General features: G+C 38.9%; 1 protein-coding gene across 1 annotated transcript; it reads right to left on the reverse strand.

Moving 5' to 3' along the window:
* Positions 1–7,256: 7,256 nt before the first annotated feature.
* Positions 7,257–11,104, reverse strand: FBXO43 (F-box protein 43). Its single transcript, XM_075706324.1, has 4 exons — positions 9,630–11,104; positions 8,667–8,769; positions 7,595–7,780; positions 7,257–7,505 (listed from the first exon to the last, which is right to left on the reverse strand). Exons 1-4 carry the CDS (start codon positions 11,102–11,104, stop codon positions 7,257–7,259), a joined length of 2,013 nt encoding a protein of 670 aa, XP_075562439.1.
* Between the last annotated feature and the right edge of the window lie 6,561 nt (positions 11,105–17,665).

Below are 17,665 nucleotides of genomic sequence, written 5' to 3' on the forward strand. Positions count from 1 at the left end.
ATAAAATGCATACAGTAAGATATTCTTCCTGTGATCATTTTAAATCATGATAGATTGAGTAGGCACTTGTAGATTATCCATACTTTGTAAAACTATATTGGGGTTTGATTATCAAATACATTTTCTGTAGTCGGGAAACAAAGTCCAGAGCATGCAGCTCCTGAAACCATCAATTCTCAAATACTTCAACTGCAACACTTCCATGAGAGAGTTACATTTGGTAGCCAACACCAGGCTGGCATGGAGACTACCAGATAATCCAAGTCCATGGCTGAGAGAGGAACTGAGCCGGCAGGCACTGTTTAGGCCAATCTATGATGCCATGGTCTTGCCTGGTTGCTGTAGGACCTGGCTGTGTGCCCAACACAGCTTCACCCTGTAAAGGAGACCCTGGAGAAGTAATACCATCTGAATTGCTTCCCAGCAATGCCACTCTTCTCTTGAAGATTGCGGTATGCAGCTCCTGTGGGCAGGAATTATGGCCACCCTTGCTTTAAGCTATGCAAAACATTTTGCATTTGTGACATTGAGTTAGTGTGTGAGGGTTAAAACAAGAAGAAAAACAAGAAGAAAAACAACTACAGTTCTGTTCTGTAAGAAAAATCTTTGGTGCCCCCTTGTGATAAAATATTTTTGTCAACAGAACTTACACGTTTGAAATCAAGGACTATTTTCAGTGAGGAAAGCAGTTCAACCCCTAAGATAGTTCCACATTTAAGTTAGTTAATTGAGCAAAGCATTTCAAGAATTAGTTTGTTTTCTTGTTATCCCTTCTGTGTTGTATGACATTCTCCCTGGACTACTCTATGACTATTATTTAAACCAAGGGAAAAGTCCAGACCAGCAACTTAAACAGTGCACCAGTGAGCATTTCTGTTTGGAGCAGAAAACAGAACCCATGTCTTGCCCTTCACAAAAAATCATGCTCCCTCTTACTATGCCCATTTGGGATACAGAGACTTGGAACAATTTCTTGACAGAAACACTTCCAACAGCAAGGCTGGATAATAACTGCATCCCAATAATAGTTTTTGTACACCACCACAAAGTACACAATGGGAAAAGGATAAAGGAACCTGAAATGCCAATGTTTTGTGGAAGTGCTTCTTCTGTGCAAAGTTTTTCCAAAGATGGGAGAATGTTCTCAACACAACCAAAATTCATGTTTAAAAGTCAAAGATGTTGCTATTGCCACAATCTGTGTAGCATCTAATCTATTGAAATGTGCACCAGGGAAGTGTGATGGATTCATACCAGGGGAAAACTTCATTTTGTATCCCAATAGTCCACATATAGGCTAGGTACTGAGCTACCAAGTCCTGGCTGAACAAGACGTTTCTAGATGTGTTCTTCAGGCCTCAAATAATGTATTACATACAATTCAGTACTTAGGAAACTTCAATGTCTGCTCAGTCAACATGAGATAGGAGTCCTCCATTTAGGCAACAGCAGCACTTTAGGATGATAATTAACATTTTTGCTAAAGGGGAAGACCACTGCACAACTGTTGACTAATTCTTCAATAACCTTGCAGCTCCAAATGATAACTTTTAGCAAGTGTTACTATATTTATCTAGGGTACTATTGCTGCCCAGCTAGCTGTCCCTTTTTTGCCAGAAGTTACAATCCTCCTACCACTTCAGCTGGTTCTAGTCATGACACAATGTCTAAGTTTAAACAGCTTACGGAAATAGGTTTTTCACTATGATTCAGGACTGAAAAGAAGCAGCTGAAATAAAGGCACAGTTTCCACATCCCATTTGCCAGAGATTGACAGTACCTACAGAATTAAGATACAACAACCCTTGCAGAACTGTTTTCAAAATTACTTTTAGAATGCAGAGGGGGAAAGTTAGAGGGGCTTTTAACACATGAACTCCAGGCTCCAAGTCAGAGATCTATTTTTATATGAAGCTTCTGTTAATTCAGAATGCCATGCCATCCATATTTTCAGCTGAAGACTTGGTTTCTTTACTACTCATCCGTTACTGCCCAGCTCAATAAGGCCTTACTAGCATTTCGGCTTCCAACAAGTTTGGGCAAGTTCTAACACTATACAGAGGCTTGTCAAAGTTAAGAGGAAAAAAAAAATGCATTAAGTCTTTTTGTAATGAGAATTTCAACTAATCAGAGCTCAGGAAGTCAGAAAGTAAAAGCAAGCTTTGGGTTTTTGGGTTTTTTTTGTTCGTTTGTTTGGGGTTTTTTTGTCTTTTGCTTGTTTTTTTTAAACTAAAAATAAACACATCATTCCCAGAAGCAGTCAGATTTTGTTGGGGCATCTGACAAGTGATAACAGAATGTACTAGATGTTTTGCATCAAAACCTCCTATAAGTTTCACTACAGACAAAGAATTTGCACTTAAAAAAATACAATATAATCACACCAAATACTAAATCACCATGGGACTGAAGTAGAGGAAAAAAAGCCTGAAGCTTACTGGTACAAAGTATGAGGTTATGCACTTATGGTTCAGTAAGAATTTATGGAAAATATTGGGATCTTTTCAAAATTTGTGAGACAAGAATGTGGGAGTACTACACCTAGTGACTAAACTGCAATCATGACATTGGGGAACAAAAATTTAAGGGAAGAAACAGATGTACAGAATAGTTATTTTAATAGCAATTCTGGGGGGGGAAAAAAAAGGCAACTGGTTAACTGAATAGTAGAGCAATCTGGAATAGGTCTCCAACATAAAGGTCATGAGACTGTATTCTATCTAGTTTTAAGACATAACTTGATGAGTTGACATAAGAGTTGGCACTAGATTCCAGGAGTCCCTTTCTAACCTGACGCTCCTGTATTCCTTTACGTGCCTATGAAAACAAAAAGAAAAGGAATTATTTCTTGTATTAAAATTTACCTAAATGGCCTAAATTGCCTAAGGGGTACTAATGAATAACCAATATTCCAATGAATGGAATAGAAAAATAATCTGACAGATATTGATGAGCTTCTTAATTTAAGGAACACTTTTTTTTAAATCATTTTTAGCTAGTTAGTGGTAGGACATACTAACATTCTCTATCCTTTAAACAATTCAAAAGATTTATAACAATTTTTTGCTTAAGCTCTTCCATACTTGTCACCAAAGAAAGAATGATCAGAGACTTAGGTAATTTCAATTTCCTTCTCACAGACCACTTGAGGTTTATGGTTTCTGCTCCAAAAGAAAGATTTATGAAGTACAATTCTTGCAGCAACATCTGTCAGCAGCAAAAGGTTACTTCTAAGAATTCTTTTTTAGAATTTAAACCCACAGCTCTGGCTCAAACTATCACCTTCAGAAATCTAAATGCATTCCCTGGGCATCCTCTGTAGACAATATGACTCCTCCCACTATAGATCATGCCTGTCAGAAGGGAAATAAGGGTTGCAAAAATAAGGTTTGCAGCAGAAAATAAACCCAATATTATCTTGAACATTAATTTTAAGCTCATTATCCCCATCTTCCACAGTGAAAGACAACTGACTCCTCCCTTTCCAACAATCTGTTGTCAATTGTAAGAAAAATTCTTGAGCTGGAGCATAGTCATGGGCAGGATATTTCAGGAAACTCTTGACCGTTGTCATTTCTACCCAAGGACCACTTTTGCATCCTTCTTCTCTGTGCTAGCTAGAAGCATTAGTACCTGACCTCAGGTCTCTGAGAATTCAGCCCAGTAGAAAAAGAAAGATGCTAGATGTGAATACCTAGACTCCCTGATACTCATGGACTGTTTTTTTGTTTGGGTTTTTTGTTTTGTTGGGGGGGGGGGGGGGGGGGGGGGGGGCAAGAAATGTTGGTTTGGGGGTTTTTTTTGAGGGGTTGGGTTTGTTTAAAAAAAAAAAGAAGTAGGAACTTATGTCCTCCTTTGCTGTTTCATTCAAGTCCAGACTCATATAGCTCAGTGTTATCTGATGGACACTAATTAAGGGATACAGTATACAGAAAAAAAAAAGCATACTAGCAGGGACTCAAAAAAAGTTACTTCCACTCTCCTACCCCAAAGACTTCATTTCTGTCAATAATGCAATCAAATATCATGAAAGATTTTTGATTCCTTTCACCCAAAATATCAGAGGCTATTAGATAAATATAACATACCTTGTGTTCTATTAGGTATGTTATCCTTTACCCACACATTAAGTATATTGCCACTTTATTTTTCCCTTATGTCAAGGCATAAAGCTGATTTTATTTAAAAAAAGAAATAGCAACCACTGTCAGAGAGGAGCATTACCCCTAGATGAGAAGTCTGGCTTTCTCACTTCCCCCCACCTCTGGTGTAGCAGTGGACAACAGTAGAGAACACATTTCACCGGAACATAGTTACATTCATGATAGACCTAACTGAAAAAGAGACATTTGATTCAAGAAGATATTTTTGTGAGGCAGATTTAGAAGGAAAAAAAGTTTTAAACATGGCAAAACAGGGGAAAAAAAATGTTTAAGATTGTGAAATAGTGTTCAAGTATTTTTTCCTCTCAAACTACTCCTTGTTGGACGGACACCATAGATGTCAAAGATACTATGTTTAAAAACAAATAATGCCTATGACAGAACCAATTTACCACCCCTATTCTCCCTGAATTATTCAGATTTTAGTAACAGCAAAATCTTTTGATAAGGTCACGCATCTCTTACTGGAATTTTTTCCTCAGAGGGAAAGGATACTTAACAACTGATTCTGAAACTGAGTTCCCATATGGCTTTCCATCCAGAGGTGCACCTGTTTCAGAAATACTTTCAGTATTGCTAAAGTTTTCAAAGCAAGGCTTGCACTTGATGTATTTCTGGACTGGACTGCAATACCGCACATCAGAAAGCGAGCTAAATCCTCTCACTGTCATAACTCTCCCATCAATTTCAAGGATGCATTTAAAGCTTCATTTTTTTTTTTCCTTTTCTTTCTTTTTTTATTATCGACATGAAATACATTGGTATTTAGCAAAGGTAAAATGCAGTGATGCCAAAAGCAGTCTGACATGCTATAACATGCTGTACTTTTTCTGCATTGCAGTTATTACCATCCCCTATTTTATTTGATAGTTCAATGATAAGAAACAAAACTAATCCAAATTAAGTTATTATAAAGTTAAAAAGTATATGCATTCAGATTCTTGTGTAACACAATTTCCTGCCTAGAAGTTGTTCTTCATCATGTCAGTTTAACCTTTAATAGAAACTATTAAACATTTCTAAAAATGTATAGTTAGTTACTTTATATCTGAGAATAACAGAACCAATCCAATAGATTCTCTGAATCCAAGAGTTCTCTGAACTCTTAAAGTTCCAAACAATTAGGGAAATGTAAATATTAAACAAATCAAATAGTTGAACAATTTTCCCGCTTGCAGTCTCCTCCTCTGTAATGACTTGCCATTCTTCCTAAACCAAAACTATATACACACATACCTCTGTATTCCCTACCTTGACCCAAAATTCTTCCCCTCAATTGTTACTTCAAAATAGGTTCTATCTAAACTCCCCTTTCAGTCTTCCAGGTCAAGTGCTACCAGCCTAACCCTAGACAAGAATAATGCAAAGGCTTAGCAAATACAAATAAGTATGGAATGAAAGTGTTGCTAATTTTATTCATGCAATAAACATGATTTTCTGGCTGATATATTGGGTTTATCCCTTCTTTAATTATACCATGTTTGGTTAATGAAGTTAGTACTAAAATTTCTATGGCATTTTACTAACCATATTGTTCCTTCTCCTTCCAAATGCTATGTGGAGCTACTATCCCGGAAATCAAGTATGCTAAAAGTACTAACCAAATTACAAATCACAATACATGATGAGAAATAGGAAGTGATGTTTCTAGAAGTGGATTAGCCTGGTCCATTTATCTTAACATCCACAGATTGTGTATAAAGAAAAAAAAAATTCTCAGAAGTTATTTGTAATTTTCAGACAATAACAATGAAAGGATATGTGAATAAATATTAATAGAGGCCAATACACAGCTTATTGCTTAGTTGAGAGCTTTTTTTTTTTTGTCAGACTGCTTTTTAAATAGCTTGGTGATAAGGCTTACCTACAAATACGCACAGTAAAATTATGTCACAAATGTAACACATCGGACAAAATCAGAGGGAGAATGGGGAAGAAACACCAGCTGACTACAAGTGTTCTGCAAGATGCTTATGAGGAATTAACTCCTTGAAAGGACAAGCAGGGACAATATCAACTGGAGAAGTAAATTGATATTATATCTCATAGAACAAGTACTGTGTCCACTTCTGTCACCTGTATTTCAAGCTGTTTATGTTTGCGAGGAGTTTAAAGGGGAAAAAAAAAAACAAACCAAACACACAAAACAGAAATCGTTTGAGGTCTGAGAGGCAGATTAAGTCCTTTTTCTGTAAAGGATCAGCATATTTAGTTCAAGAGCAAAATCAGTGAATTCCCTTAATTAAATCTACAGATAGAGAAAGGATGATTTCTAGCAGTAGATAATCCTTTAATTCAAGCAGAAGTATGCAGATGATCCAGTATATGGGAGCTGAAGTGAAGTCAGACTAAGTACAAAGGTAAGTTCACAGCAACAAGGGTAATGCAACAGCATCTTTAGATATGTGAATATATAGTATATCACCTAAAGTTTTCAGGTAAATATAAAAACTCTGTAAAAACCAGTACAACAGAATATCCACACAGCATCAGCTTGATTTAGAAATTACTATTCTATTGACTTCCATTACAGAGGCTAAGAGAACAACAAAATAATTATTCTGATACAAAATTCAGACAACTAATATATTGCTTTTGAGGTATCATCATCTATATATTTAGAAGTATTTTTTGCATATGTACCTAGTGTCCCACTTTAAGATATTTTTAAAACATATACTGTAATTTAAAGTGAACAATAAATAAATCCCATTTAAAAGATTTTTTAAAAAAATAATTTTCTTTAATTTGTCCTTAAGACCAGAATCACATTTTTAAACATCTATGAGGTACTGTAAGCTAGATATTGAAGACTACATTTAAGATACTTTATTAAAAAATTTAAGATGTTAGTAAGTGCCTAACTACTACACAACAGGTAAAACCAGACATATAATGTTTTAAAATGTTCACTTTTTTCAAAAACAAAAATATACTAAATTGATTAAGTTATATACATGAGAAGTTATCTTGATTAGTCAGCAAAAACACATTGAATGAGACTTTCAAAATGCATATATTTAGGAAGAATATAAACAAGATTAGGAGAAGGGAAAAAGCAATTAAATGTAAGGACTTACATGCCTTACAAATTTAGAGTCTTTTTAAATTTCTTTTGCTTTGGGCACTTCCTGGAGGAGCATCTTTTTTGTTCTTCCGTTTTGCAGATAAACTATTACACTCTTTTGACCCATGGAAGGCATGCAGACATAAGATACAGAACTCGAATGCACATGCCTCTCTGCTACATAGTCCCCATTTCTTTACCAATTGATATTTAGCAGGATATTGGCATCTTGGACAGGGTTTTAGAGCTTCATCAGTGAACAGAGTTTTAGCAACCTGTAGCAAGAGGAGGGAGAGAAGAGCTACTTAGTTCTTGTAAATCAAAGTGTTCTAAAAACTGAAAGTGAAGTTTCTTAGCTACCTACTTTTATGTATTCTTCCTGTCTACTAGTTGAATGGGGAACAGAACTGCATCTTCTGGGTGTAAGTTCAGTGTATGAAGGTGGTGTCTGTACTACAGGAGTTCTGGCTTGAGCTTGAACAGGCCTTAGAGCAGATCTATTGAGAACATTAAGTCTTGTGGCAGCATCTTCAGCTTTCAAGAAATATTCCTGTTTATAATTACAAAGAAAGGTGGTGGTGGGGGAAGCACAAAAGAAAACAAATCAGTGGTTTATTTCATTTACGATTTGTGGCTTTTTCTTCTTTTTTTTTTTGTTTTCCCTCTGTAAAAACACATTGGAAAAGGAAATTATGTATAGTGCATGTATTTTCCATTAAATGTTTATATTTACTAAGGGAACAAGGAGACAGGAACCAGTAAAAACGAAGTCCCATGAGCAGGGTAAAAAGCCAACTGTCTTCTAGCACTCTCTACTGGTCCTCATGTTTCTGAATTAGGAGATATCTCAATAGCAAGCATGGAAATAGCAAACATAAGTTTTGTCACAATTAGAGCAAGATTACACTGAACTGTGTGTATACACACGTGGAGGATCTAAAAAAAAAAATTATACTGCAATTAATATGCTTACTTTTCTAGATACCCCTTAAACTTCTATGTCCTTCTGATGTTCAGAAGTACAGGACTGCCACAAGCAGTCCTGAAAATAATCAGGAAGTAGTCTACAGTGGGTCCTACTGCACTGCAGTCTAGAATGAAATTTAAAATGAGGAAGAGCATGACTCAAAGATATGAACAGGGTTTAAGATACAAAGCCAGAGCCAGTTGAGGAAGAGATCCTACAGGAATCTCAGGGATGGGGAGGAAGAAAGAAAACAAGGAAGAGTATCACATGGTTGAAAGGCTAGCACTCAAAGTGGGACAGTTGAAAAGCAATAAAAGCAATTACATTCTCCTGTGAGAATCCTTCACATACTTCTGTGGGAACTGTCTCTATCAATTACCTTTCTGTAGCTTTACAAGATGTTTCCTCTTTCCTCTGACCTGTCTTCTTTCACACGTGAAAAAAATATTACCTTTGAGGCAAACCTTACCCCAGCTTCTTCTTTCAGATGTTTTATGTACAACTTTCTCCTCTTATCTGCACTTTTATCTTGTACAATGATTTCACGCCAGTTTTTGCTTACTTTCCAAATGCTGGAATAAATGAATGAAAAAAAATTATCCACTTCCACATTTTCACCAAGTAGGACAGAAGTCATGATAGCAAGATTGCCTTTTAAAGATTTTTGCATTATTTCATATATTATTGGTCATTTTACAGACTACTGCTATATACTTCAAGAGTTAGCTGTATTGTTATGACACACAGATCTCATGTACTCTTATGCACCACTGTATAGAATAATAGAAGAGTCTAGAGAACAATTGCAATATAGATAACACAGCATGTCTTGACTTAAAAAATTAAATAAGTTTCTTTCTTCCACATAAGCCACTCACCAAGTTTGTTTCTCAAGTCACATTTTTGTGTGTTAAGTGTCCTGAAAATATCCGTGCCCTTGGACTTCCACCTATTCTCCCATTCCCTTTGTAATTAACAACACACATGGCACTCTTGATTTCTTTGGAATAAGTGACAGTTTCTAGTGATTAAAAATTAATCTAAAACATTACTCATGAAGCAAAATTCCTTGAGCATCTTTGTGCTTAGAAATAACTGAGGAAATTAAATACACAAGGAAAAAAATCTAGAAAATGTGTTTTAAGTACTATGCATTTCTGGGGAAGAAATTACTTCCTAGGCTTAAAGAAATTTTTAGTAAATTTTAAAATTTACAGGTACTGTGATTTAAGTTTACTAATTGCCATGTTTGTCTTTTTGCTTGGTTAATGGTGGCAGAACTTTTTAATTTCCCCAGAAACAAACAAATTCTATTGACAACACCCACTATTTCAGAAGTTATTTTAATCTATTTGCAGAAACACACATTTCACTTTTTTTTTTGGGGGGGGGGGGGGGGGGGGGGGGGGGGGGCGGGACCAGTAGTACTTACCTGCATAGACTTTCCACTGTCAAAGCATCTAAAACTATAGCAAGAACATGTTTTAAGTTTCTGTATTTTAATTCTGTTAAAATATCTAATTTTTCAAGGCCCATTTTCTTGCCAATAAGTCCAGCAAGAACATGTTCTAATGCAAATATTTCTCTTCCATCAATATTCTCTGATACTTGATTTTGGTCCGATCTTTGTCTTTGCAAGCAAATTTCATGAACTATTTTCAGGGCTGGAGTTCTTGAGAGACCTCCGTGACTTACAACTAGGTCTCCACTAGGCTGTTCTTCTAAAACTAATGCTTGGTCTTCACTGATAAAGTTTCTTTCTTCTGTTAACATGTGTGCTGAAGCAGAAGGACTGCCATGATGATCTTCTGTCTCCGACTGTGAGCCTTGTTCCCGAAGAGTAGATAACCTTCTAACTCGTTCAAGTTTTCTTGTCTTTCTTCTACTATCCAGATTTTTGGAACCTTCTTTACATTTTTGGAAGAACTCTTGGAAAGATCCCTCATGATCAGACAATGAGTCTCCTGATTTGTCCAAATGAAGTGAATTATATCCACTATCCTCAGGTGTTGAAAGATCTGGGTAACTTGCCAGCTTAACAGGGGGAGAGTTTATATCACATATTTCAAAGTTAAAGTTTTCTACAAGACTGTTGACAGAAATCAGGAACTTACCCTCATTGGCCTCAGGTAACACACTGTATGTAGGAGTCCTAAGCAACCCATCACTAACACTCATAAGGACACTTTCATTGAATTCATTAGCATTACTAACAATAACATCCTTACACTGAATTGGAGACAAGCATTCTGGTTCCAGCAATAATGGGTCCTTACATTTGGACTCATCTAGCGTAGAAGTCCTTTGTTGTGAAAAGGAAAGTCTCCGTTTTGGGCAATCAGGATTAGAGTCCTCAGTTTTTGAAGTGCTAGTTGTCAGAGGTTTGTAACTTTTGTCTTTTGTAGAATCTGAAGCAGTTTGTGAAAGCTTTTCTTCGGAGCTCAAAACACAAGGGAATATTTTTTTCCTGCTGCTTCCTGAAGAACTAGCTTGTCTTTCACAGCATTTCACAGTTGTGCCAGCTGAAACAGTTTTAGATAAAAGCAGCCTCCTGGGTAGCGAGGAGCCTTTTCTACTCACTTTAGGAGTTTCAAAAAAATCTGCACTTCTATTTGCTTCTCTTCTTTCTGATAAGGAGATAGAATTAATTTCATTTTCAATAGATGATGACACAGGAAAGAGGGCATTTGGATGAATGTGCTCAGAATGCTCTTGTAGCAATGATGAGTTTGTTACAGTCAGTGCTTCTTTATGTTCTACATCAGGATCTGACTCATTGCTTCTGCTGTCCAGAAATACTGAAGTGCAACATACGTCTTTAAAATTTGAGTGTTTAAAACTGCTGCTGGGAGATGTTAATCTATTTCTTTTAAGAATATTGAACATTACTGAACGACTGTCTGACATCTTCTGCTTGGCACTTTGACTTTGTAAATGAAGATACCAGTTCTGAAACAAACGATAAAAGTAGTCATCGAAACACCCTCAGATTAGTGAGAAAGCCTTGTCTAAGTCTGTCAAGCTAGCAGCCGTGACAAAGTATTTTCATTAGTCTTAGTAGAAACAGTGCTTATACATGAACACAAAGATAAATGGCAATCAAGTAGACGGTTAGAATGGTGATTAAAATGCATAGTATACCATAAGTGAGGCAAATTAAAACATACATCCAGTTAGCTGCCAATCCTCATGCAGGGAAAAACAAATAAGCAACACAGCAACTAGAGTCTCATTTGTGTTGAAATCAGTGACAAAACTCCCTCTTGTTCCATTAGGACCAAGATTTTTATTAACACTGTGTTATTGGCTCATCCAACCATTAACAGTTCAGTCCTCAATAAATAGCAGAAGCCCTGGTAATAGATGAGTTTAGACAAAAGACATTTTCTTCTTAAGAAAAATGAGAGGATTAATCATAAAGTCACAAGGCTACAGGTCTCCCTATTATTTAGTTCCCTACAGTCCGTGGAGGGAATAACATTTGACCTCTAGTTACAAAGTGAACAGTGCATTCTTATCTGCCTTAACATGTAAATGTTATTTTGTAAAGAAGCTCTGCACTTTTGCTCAGCTCTGTGGGTAAACTGAGTGTTCCTAAGCTCTACACTTCAAAGAAACTGATGGACTGACTGTACATCCTCTCACCATGTATATAGAAAGAAAGTTTCTTTTAAACTTAGTAAGTATAAAAGCTTTCAAGAGTTACTATAGATTTTCCTAGAAAAGTTACAAGTGGCTGATCCACACATTTAAGTAAGAGATGTAAGAATACGGACTTACTTTTTTGCCATTCATACAGCGCAGTTTCTCCACCCTAACCAGGTCACTGCTTTCTACACACAAGACATGGTAATTGTATAAAAGATGTTATGAATAATGCCCATATGAGGGCTGTTCTCACAGAAACCATAGTAGTTCACATCAATGTTGTAAGACTTTCAGAGTTTGAATTGGCACCTTTTACTTTGGTATGTTACTGGCCTCTAGAACTGGTATTTTGAAACATAAGCCTGGACATAGTCATTGAAATTTCCGAACAGACGAAAATAGGAATCTTTAAAAGACGGCTTAAACACCAAATATTAAGACATTGCTAGTATCCCAACAACGGTCCTGACTTACTCAAGCCCTAAACCACCAAATACGAGCAGTGGGAACCCAAATTACAGGGCGGGGGGGGGCGGGGGGAATATTCTTTTATGATCTTGGGTCATTTATTAGCATTTTTTGACCCATACTGAAGGCACTTTAAAAGATTGTTGCAATACAGAAAGTGCTTTGTTTTGTTTTCTACTGTGAGGAGACAGTAACAGATAGAAGTTCAAAAGAAACAGGATATTAAAGAGCAGACTGTGAGAACTTGGCATAAAGGCCTATGGAATCATGCTTACATCAATATGAAATCAGATTTAAAACAAACACAAAAATCCATCCACATAATTTATAAAAACTCTTCCAAGAAAGAAAGGTATGTGAAAATAATTCCAACGACAAACTCTGAAGTCTGGCCTGCTTCGTTTCCCTCTCCCATTTACCTCTACAAGTACCTTACTTTCACATTTGTTTTCCTTCACTGCTTTTTCCTCATTCCCTGTTTTTACTTAATGAAATAAATGACAGCGCAAATAGGAAACATGAGGGCATAGCTTTAAGCTAGTTATTACATGAATTAGGGATAACTTCCTTGACAGTGCAGGACCAACTCCAAGCAGTGTGTCCGTGTTTCATCTGCATCACTTTTCAACATTTTAGGCAATAGGCTGAAAATGCTGTGTCATGAACTACAAAATAACTTTTAAAAGATAGGAAAAGGGTATAAAGAGTGCAGTGCATTGCTGCTCTTCAGTTGATTATTCACCCTATGAGTAGAGGACCACATCAGCATAGCTCTTCTTTTTGTAAAAAGAGGAAGACCTGTAAGAGACCTGTGGTAACAATAGGGCATTATCTTTGTGTAATCTACAAAAAGATTAGAGTTTTAATTTTCTGTGCTGAATTTTGGTGAACTGCAGTTAGTTAGCAAACATTGCCAGGAGATATTCCTACCACAAATGCTGATGGACAGAGATTTAAGTTTTGGATGCTATTTAGGAGACAGCTATTCAAAAATCTCAATCCCACCCCCAAAAAAATTTCACATACCCACACTTACCTTTAAGGAAAATATTACTATTTTTAAACACAGTCAAACTAACCACACATTTAACAGAAGTGCACAGGCTTTCAGGTTTAGAAGCTTAATGTTCAGGCAGCATGCTGAAGAAACAACAAAAGGAAAACTCAAGCTTGCAGTTTTATTCTCAGATGTTCCATGGGAGAAATTATCTAATCTTATGAACAACTGAGAGTAAATTTAAAATATTACAGTATAAAACAATTTAAGAAAACTTGTGTTTCAAGAAACAAAGTCACAAAAAACCCAAGTTTTTGCAGCTGTAGGGGAGATGAGAACAGTAGAGTTAAAGGAATGTTGATAACTCAAGTAAAAGCCAAAAATATGCTGTACATACGCCAATGTCCAGCAGGCGGGGCCTGTGAGCTTACTAGATTGATTTTGCGAGAACAACTTTGAAAAAATTAGAGGGAGGCCACTTGCAATACAGGCACTGAGGGAACACTGTCCATTATACTTCTTTACAGCAAAACCCAGTATACACCTCAGTTTTGTATACACATTAATTTTTTTTCAAAACATACTACTTGTATAAGTGAAGATTTAATTTAACAGAAGGTCTCATTTTACAAATGCAGTACAGAAGGGAAAGCCTTTCAGAGGTGCTGAACATCTCGTAATAGAATGAGATGCTGCTTATATTTGTAAGACATGCCTAATAAAACCTCTTATGACTTGTCTAGTGTTTTATAAGCACTTCCTTTTTTATCAGGAGGAAAGTTTCATCTGCTACATTTGATACATAATATCAAGCCCTTTTCATTTGGGGATCTTGAAGTAATTTCTGAAATTATTGTTAACCTTGGTTTAGACATCATAAAACAGTTGTGCAGGGAAGAGAAGGCTGGTCACACAGCAAGTCAGTTACAGAGGAAGGAATAAAATCCACATCCGCGAAGTGTAGATTCTTGTGCTCTATACATTTCTCATACCTATTATTAATCTTGTATTTCTCAAATTGATCTACAAGTCAACTGCAAACTTTCTGACAATTTACAGAACAAAATATCTCATATTCAGAGACCCAAACTAAATTAAGAACAGGATTCAGACATTTAGACAAGGAGTAATTTCTAATAAGCTTAGTCTTACAAAGTGTCCTAAAGATGTAAAAATGTTTGTTACTGGAAGGCGATGTAAATGGTGCCTATAACTTAGACATGAGTTCTAGGATGGAGTCGCGCCTGTTCCTGATACTAATTTATGTTCCCCAGTAACACACACTGAATATTTATGCCTTGAACAAGATGTTTTCTGTCCTTGTTTGTCACTGTTCACCATTGTTAACAAACCAGATAAAGGCCAAGTTTTGGTGATACAGGAATATTTCCTCTGTTACTTAAACAGGTATCATATCTGCAATAGAACAGACTTTATCAGAAGACTCTGCTCTCTGAGCACCCAGAACTAAAAACAGAGAAGTCATTAATACCTGCAAGGGTATTGATATTGAAGATGGCATAGCTAAATCCTATCCGTAAGGTGTGTGTCACTTACCCCAATTTGTGAAGCAACTCGAGATCTTCCAAAGCAAAGGTGCAGTATTCAAAGTACTGATTACCCCTACTGATAACTTAAAGCGAGAAAGGATGTGGAGAGAAAAAGAGGGAGAGGTAAGAAACATTACCCAGCTGAGACACAGTTTTCTGTTGGTCTATACAAGCGTTCACTGCAGTGTCTAATCACCCAGATGAAGAGTACTGACGGCTACCTAGGGACCAGCACCCGAGGGTCTCTCAGTCACCTGGGATGCCGGACACGAGCAAAGCAACAGCTTCACTCCCTCATCTGGCAAATCGCCGGGCACGGGAAGCAGAGCCTAGAGGCCTCCTACCACCGAGTGCAGCTGAGGCGGTCGGCGGGGCTCCCTGAGAGGGGGTGAAGGCGAGGGACCCCCCTCCCCGGCTGGCTGGAGAGAACGGGAGTCCTGCCGCCTCAGCAGCTCGCCGCCTGACTCTGGGGCCCGTTGCCCTTGGCGAGGAGCCGCTTCGCTTCTCTCCACCCACACCGGCTCCCCGCGGGCGGCTACCGCTGCTTTCCCTCGCTTGGATTTGAACTACCCGCCCTTACCAACCGCTGCCGCGCTGCCTCCCCCGCCCCCGCCGCGCTGCGGCCCTCGGGAGAGCGGCGCCGCCCTATGGCCAGGGCAGGGCGCCGGCCGGCCGGGAGCCTCAGGGGACCGGCTCCGCCAGACGGGAGAGCCCGCCTCGCAGCAGCGGGGGAGGGTAGCGGCCAGGCTCGCCTTTCTCCTCACGCTTTTATACAGCGGCCCCCACCGCAGCCAGCCCACCATGAAAAGCGTCGTTCCTCCCCCTGCTCTGCTTCTTCTCAGGTGCCTGGCGAGAGTGAGGCTTTCCCGCCTCGCCGAGAGCCCTCTCAGCCGCCTGCCGGGGGGCGCCAGGCCTGAGGGGCGGCTTCAGAGGCGCCGCTCCGTCACGGCTGGCCAAAGGCTTTCACCGACGATGAACCTCATCTGCACCACAGCCTTCAAGCTTGAGTTATCAGGGTGCTAATTGGAGTTAATTAGTACAGGAAGAAAGCAATCACAGAGAGTTGGTCAAGTGCCGTCTCCTTTAAATCAGTTGTTGGTCGGATGGGAGATGCCCGGTGGCATCGCCTAGGTTTTGCCGTGGTTTTAGTTAATCTGTACACTAAAAAAAAAAAAAAATAAAAATTTAAAAACCACCTGGGTGCCTGTTTCTGCTGAGCTCGGTGCGGCTTAGGTGGGGCCACAGAGGCTCACCTACTGGCTGGCCCAAGCGGCAGGCCTCGCAGCAGCCGCTTGCCACACAGGCACGGAGGAAAGGCCAAATAAATCAGCCTTGCAACATTCAGCCCGGGTTATCTCTCATTTTTCTGGTTCTTTCCCTGTCTACGCTTCCAGTTTTCTCCCTCCACCAGGACAATGTCAGATCTGAACGAGAGATGCAAGAGCGTCGCACGCGGGTCTAAAAGCAACACCTACGCCCAAAGCAGCAAAGGAGAGGCTTTCCAAAGAAACCTCGAAATTAAGCAGCGTAATTCCTGCACATGAGGTTGGGCACGTTTGCAGCCTTCCCCTTCGGCAAGCTCCACTCCCCCAGCCTTGCGAAGCCGACCCGGCAGGCTGCGAGGGGATCCTGAGGAAACCGGGATTTAAAAGTTACCTATCCAGAGCCAGGGGAAACTGCGACATTTTTAGGTAAAGAATATTGTTTTACGTGACTACAAGGTAACAGTTACCGGTAAAAAGAGGAAGGCTCTTGGGATACTTCCCCCTTCCTTTTTATAAGGAGAAATCGTTAGAAATTTTCAGAAATGTAATACAAGTTTTCCGAAAGTGCTTTCTGTAGTACCATCTATTTCACATGAATGAGAAGTTGTGTTTCAAATAGTTGTGTTTGTTTATTTATAAAACAAATTACCTTTTCTGTGAAATTGGCAGCTTGCTAGCTCCTGAAAGCCGGCCACAGCAGCTGCAGGCTCTGTCTCTGTCACTCATACCCGCAGGGACTTACCTGACTGGGATCAAAAATATCCCAGAAGTGTAACAAGTTGTAATTGCGGCATTTGATGCAATACACAAAAGCACCACACCAAAAAGCGTGATTTAACAAAAAGCTTCACAAAAAAAAAAAAAAACAAACCCTCCAAACAACAAACAAAAAAAAACCCAAACCAACAAAAAAAAAAAATCCCACCCCAAAAAAACCAAACCCAGCCAAACAAAACCCCAACCGAAACCCGAGAACGCCGCGTCTAAACGAACGAACGAGGCCAGGAGGTCTGCAACACACCCACGCTGCGCTGGGCTACGACCGCATCTCCTCCCCGCCAAGCAGTGCCCCCGCACCGCCCCGCAAGCCCTTCCGCACCCCTTCCCACCAGTTCCCCAGGAGCTGCTTCGCTTGGCGGGGCAGCGGAGGTCTCCCACATAGTCCCACCCCTGCCTGCTACTCTAAATCCAAGGAGCACCTTTGCTCCCCGTCAGAATGGGGTTTTACTGTTAACAGCGCTCCTCTCCGAGGAGGAGGGCTTTATCAGAAACGCCTGAAGTAACCGAAGCTTTAAGATCTGGTAAAACATCCTAATTTTCCAAGAAAACAGTTAAAGGACGCCAATTATCAAGCAATTACATGATTTCTTTCTTAATAGTGGAGACCTTATTTTCACAGAATTAACTTTGACTGTTTCACGGCGGCATTATGAGCAAGTCCTTTTAAAAATTACCGGTTTGGCAAACGCGTTTTAAAATACGAAACGAGTCCGGAGGAATAATACCTGTTGTTTTTTATTTGTTTATTTAAGAGACGGTA

This window comes from Pelecanus crispus, chromosome 2, assembly GCF_030463565.1.
Source record: "Pelecanus crispus isolate bPelCri1 chromosome 2, bPelCri1.pri, whole genome shotgun sequence".
Classification (NCBI taxonomy): domain Eukaryota; kingdom Metazoa; phylum Chordata; class Aves; order Pelecaniformes; family Pelecanidae; genus Pelecanus; species Pelecanus crispus.

Coding starts and splice junctions, on each gene's coding strand:
- FBXO43 (XM_075706324.1), bottom strand. CDS start 11,104: ATGTCAGACAGTCGTTCAGTAATGTTCAATATTCTTAAAAGAAATAGA. Junction 7,781..8,666: donor ATCTGAAAGAAGAAGCTGGG/GTAAGGTTTGCC, acceptor AATTATAAACAG/GAATATTTCTTGAAAGCTGA. Junction 7,506..7,594: donor GACAGGAAGAATACATAAAA/GTAGGTAGCTAA, acceptor CTCTTGCTACAG/GTTGCTAAAACTCTGTTCAC.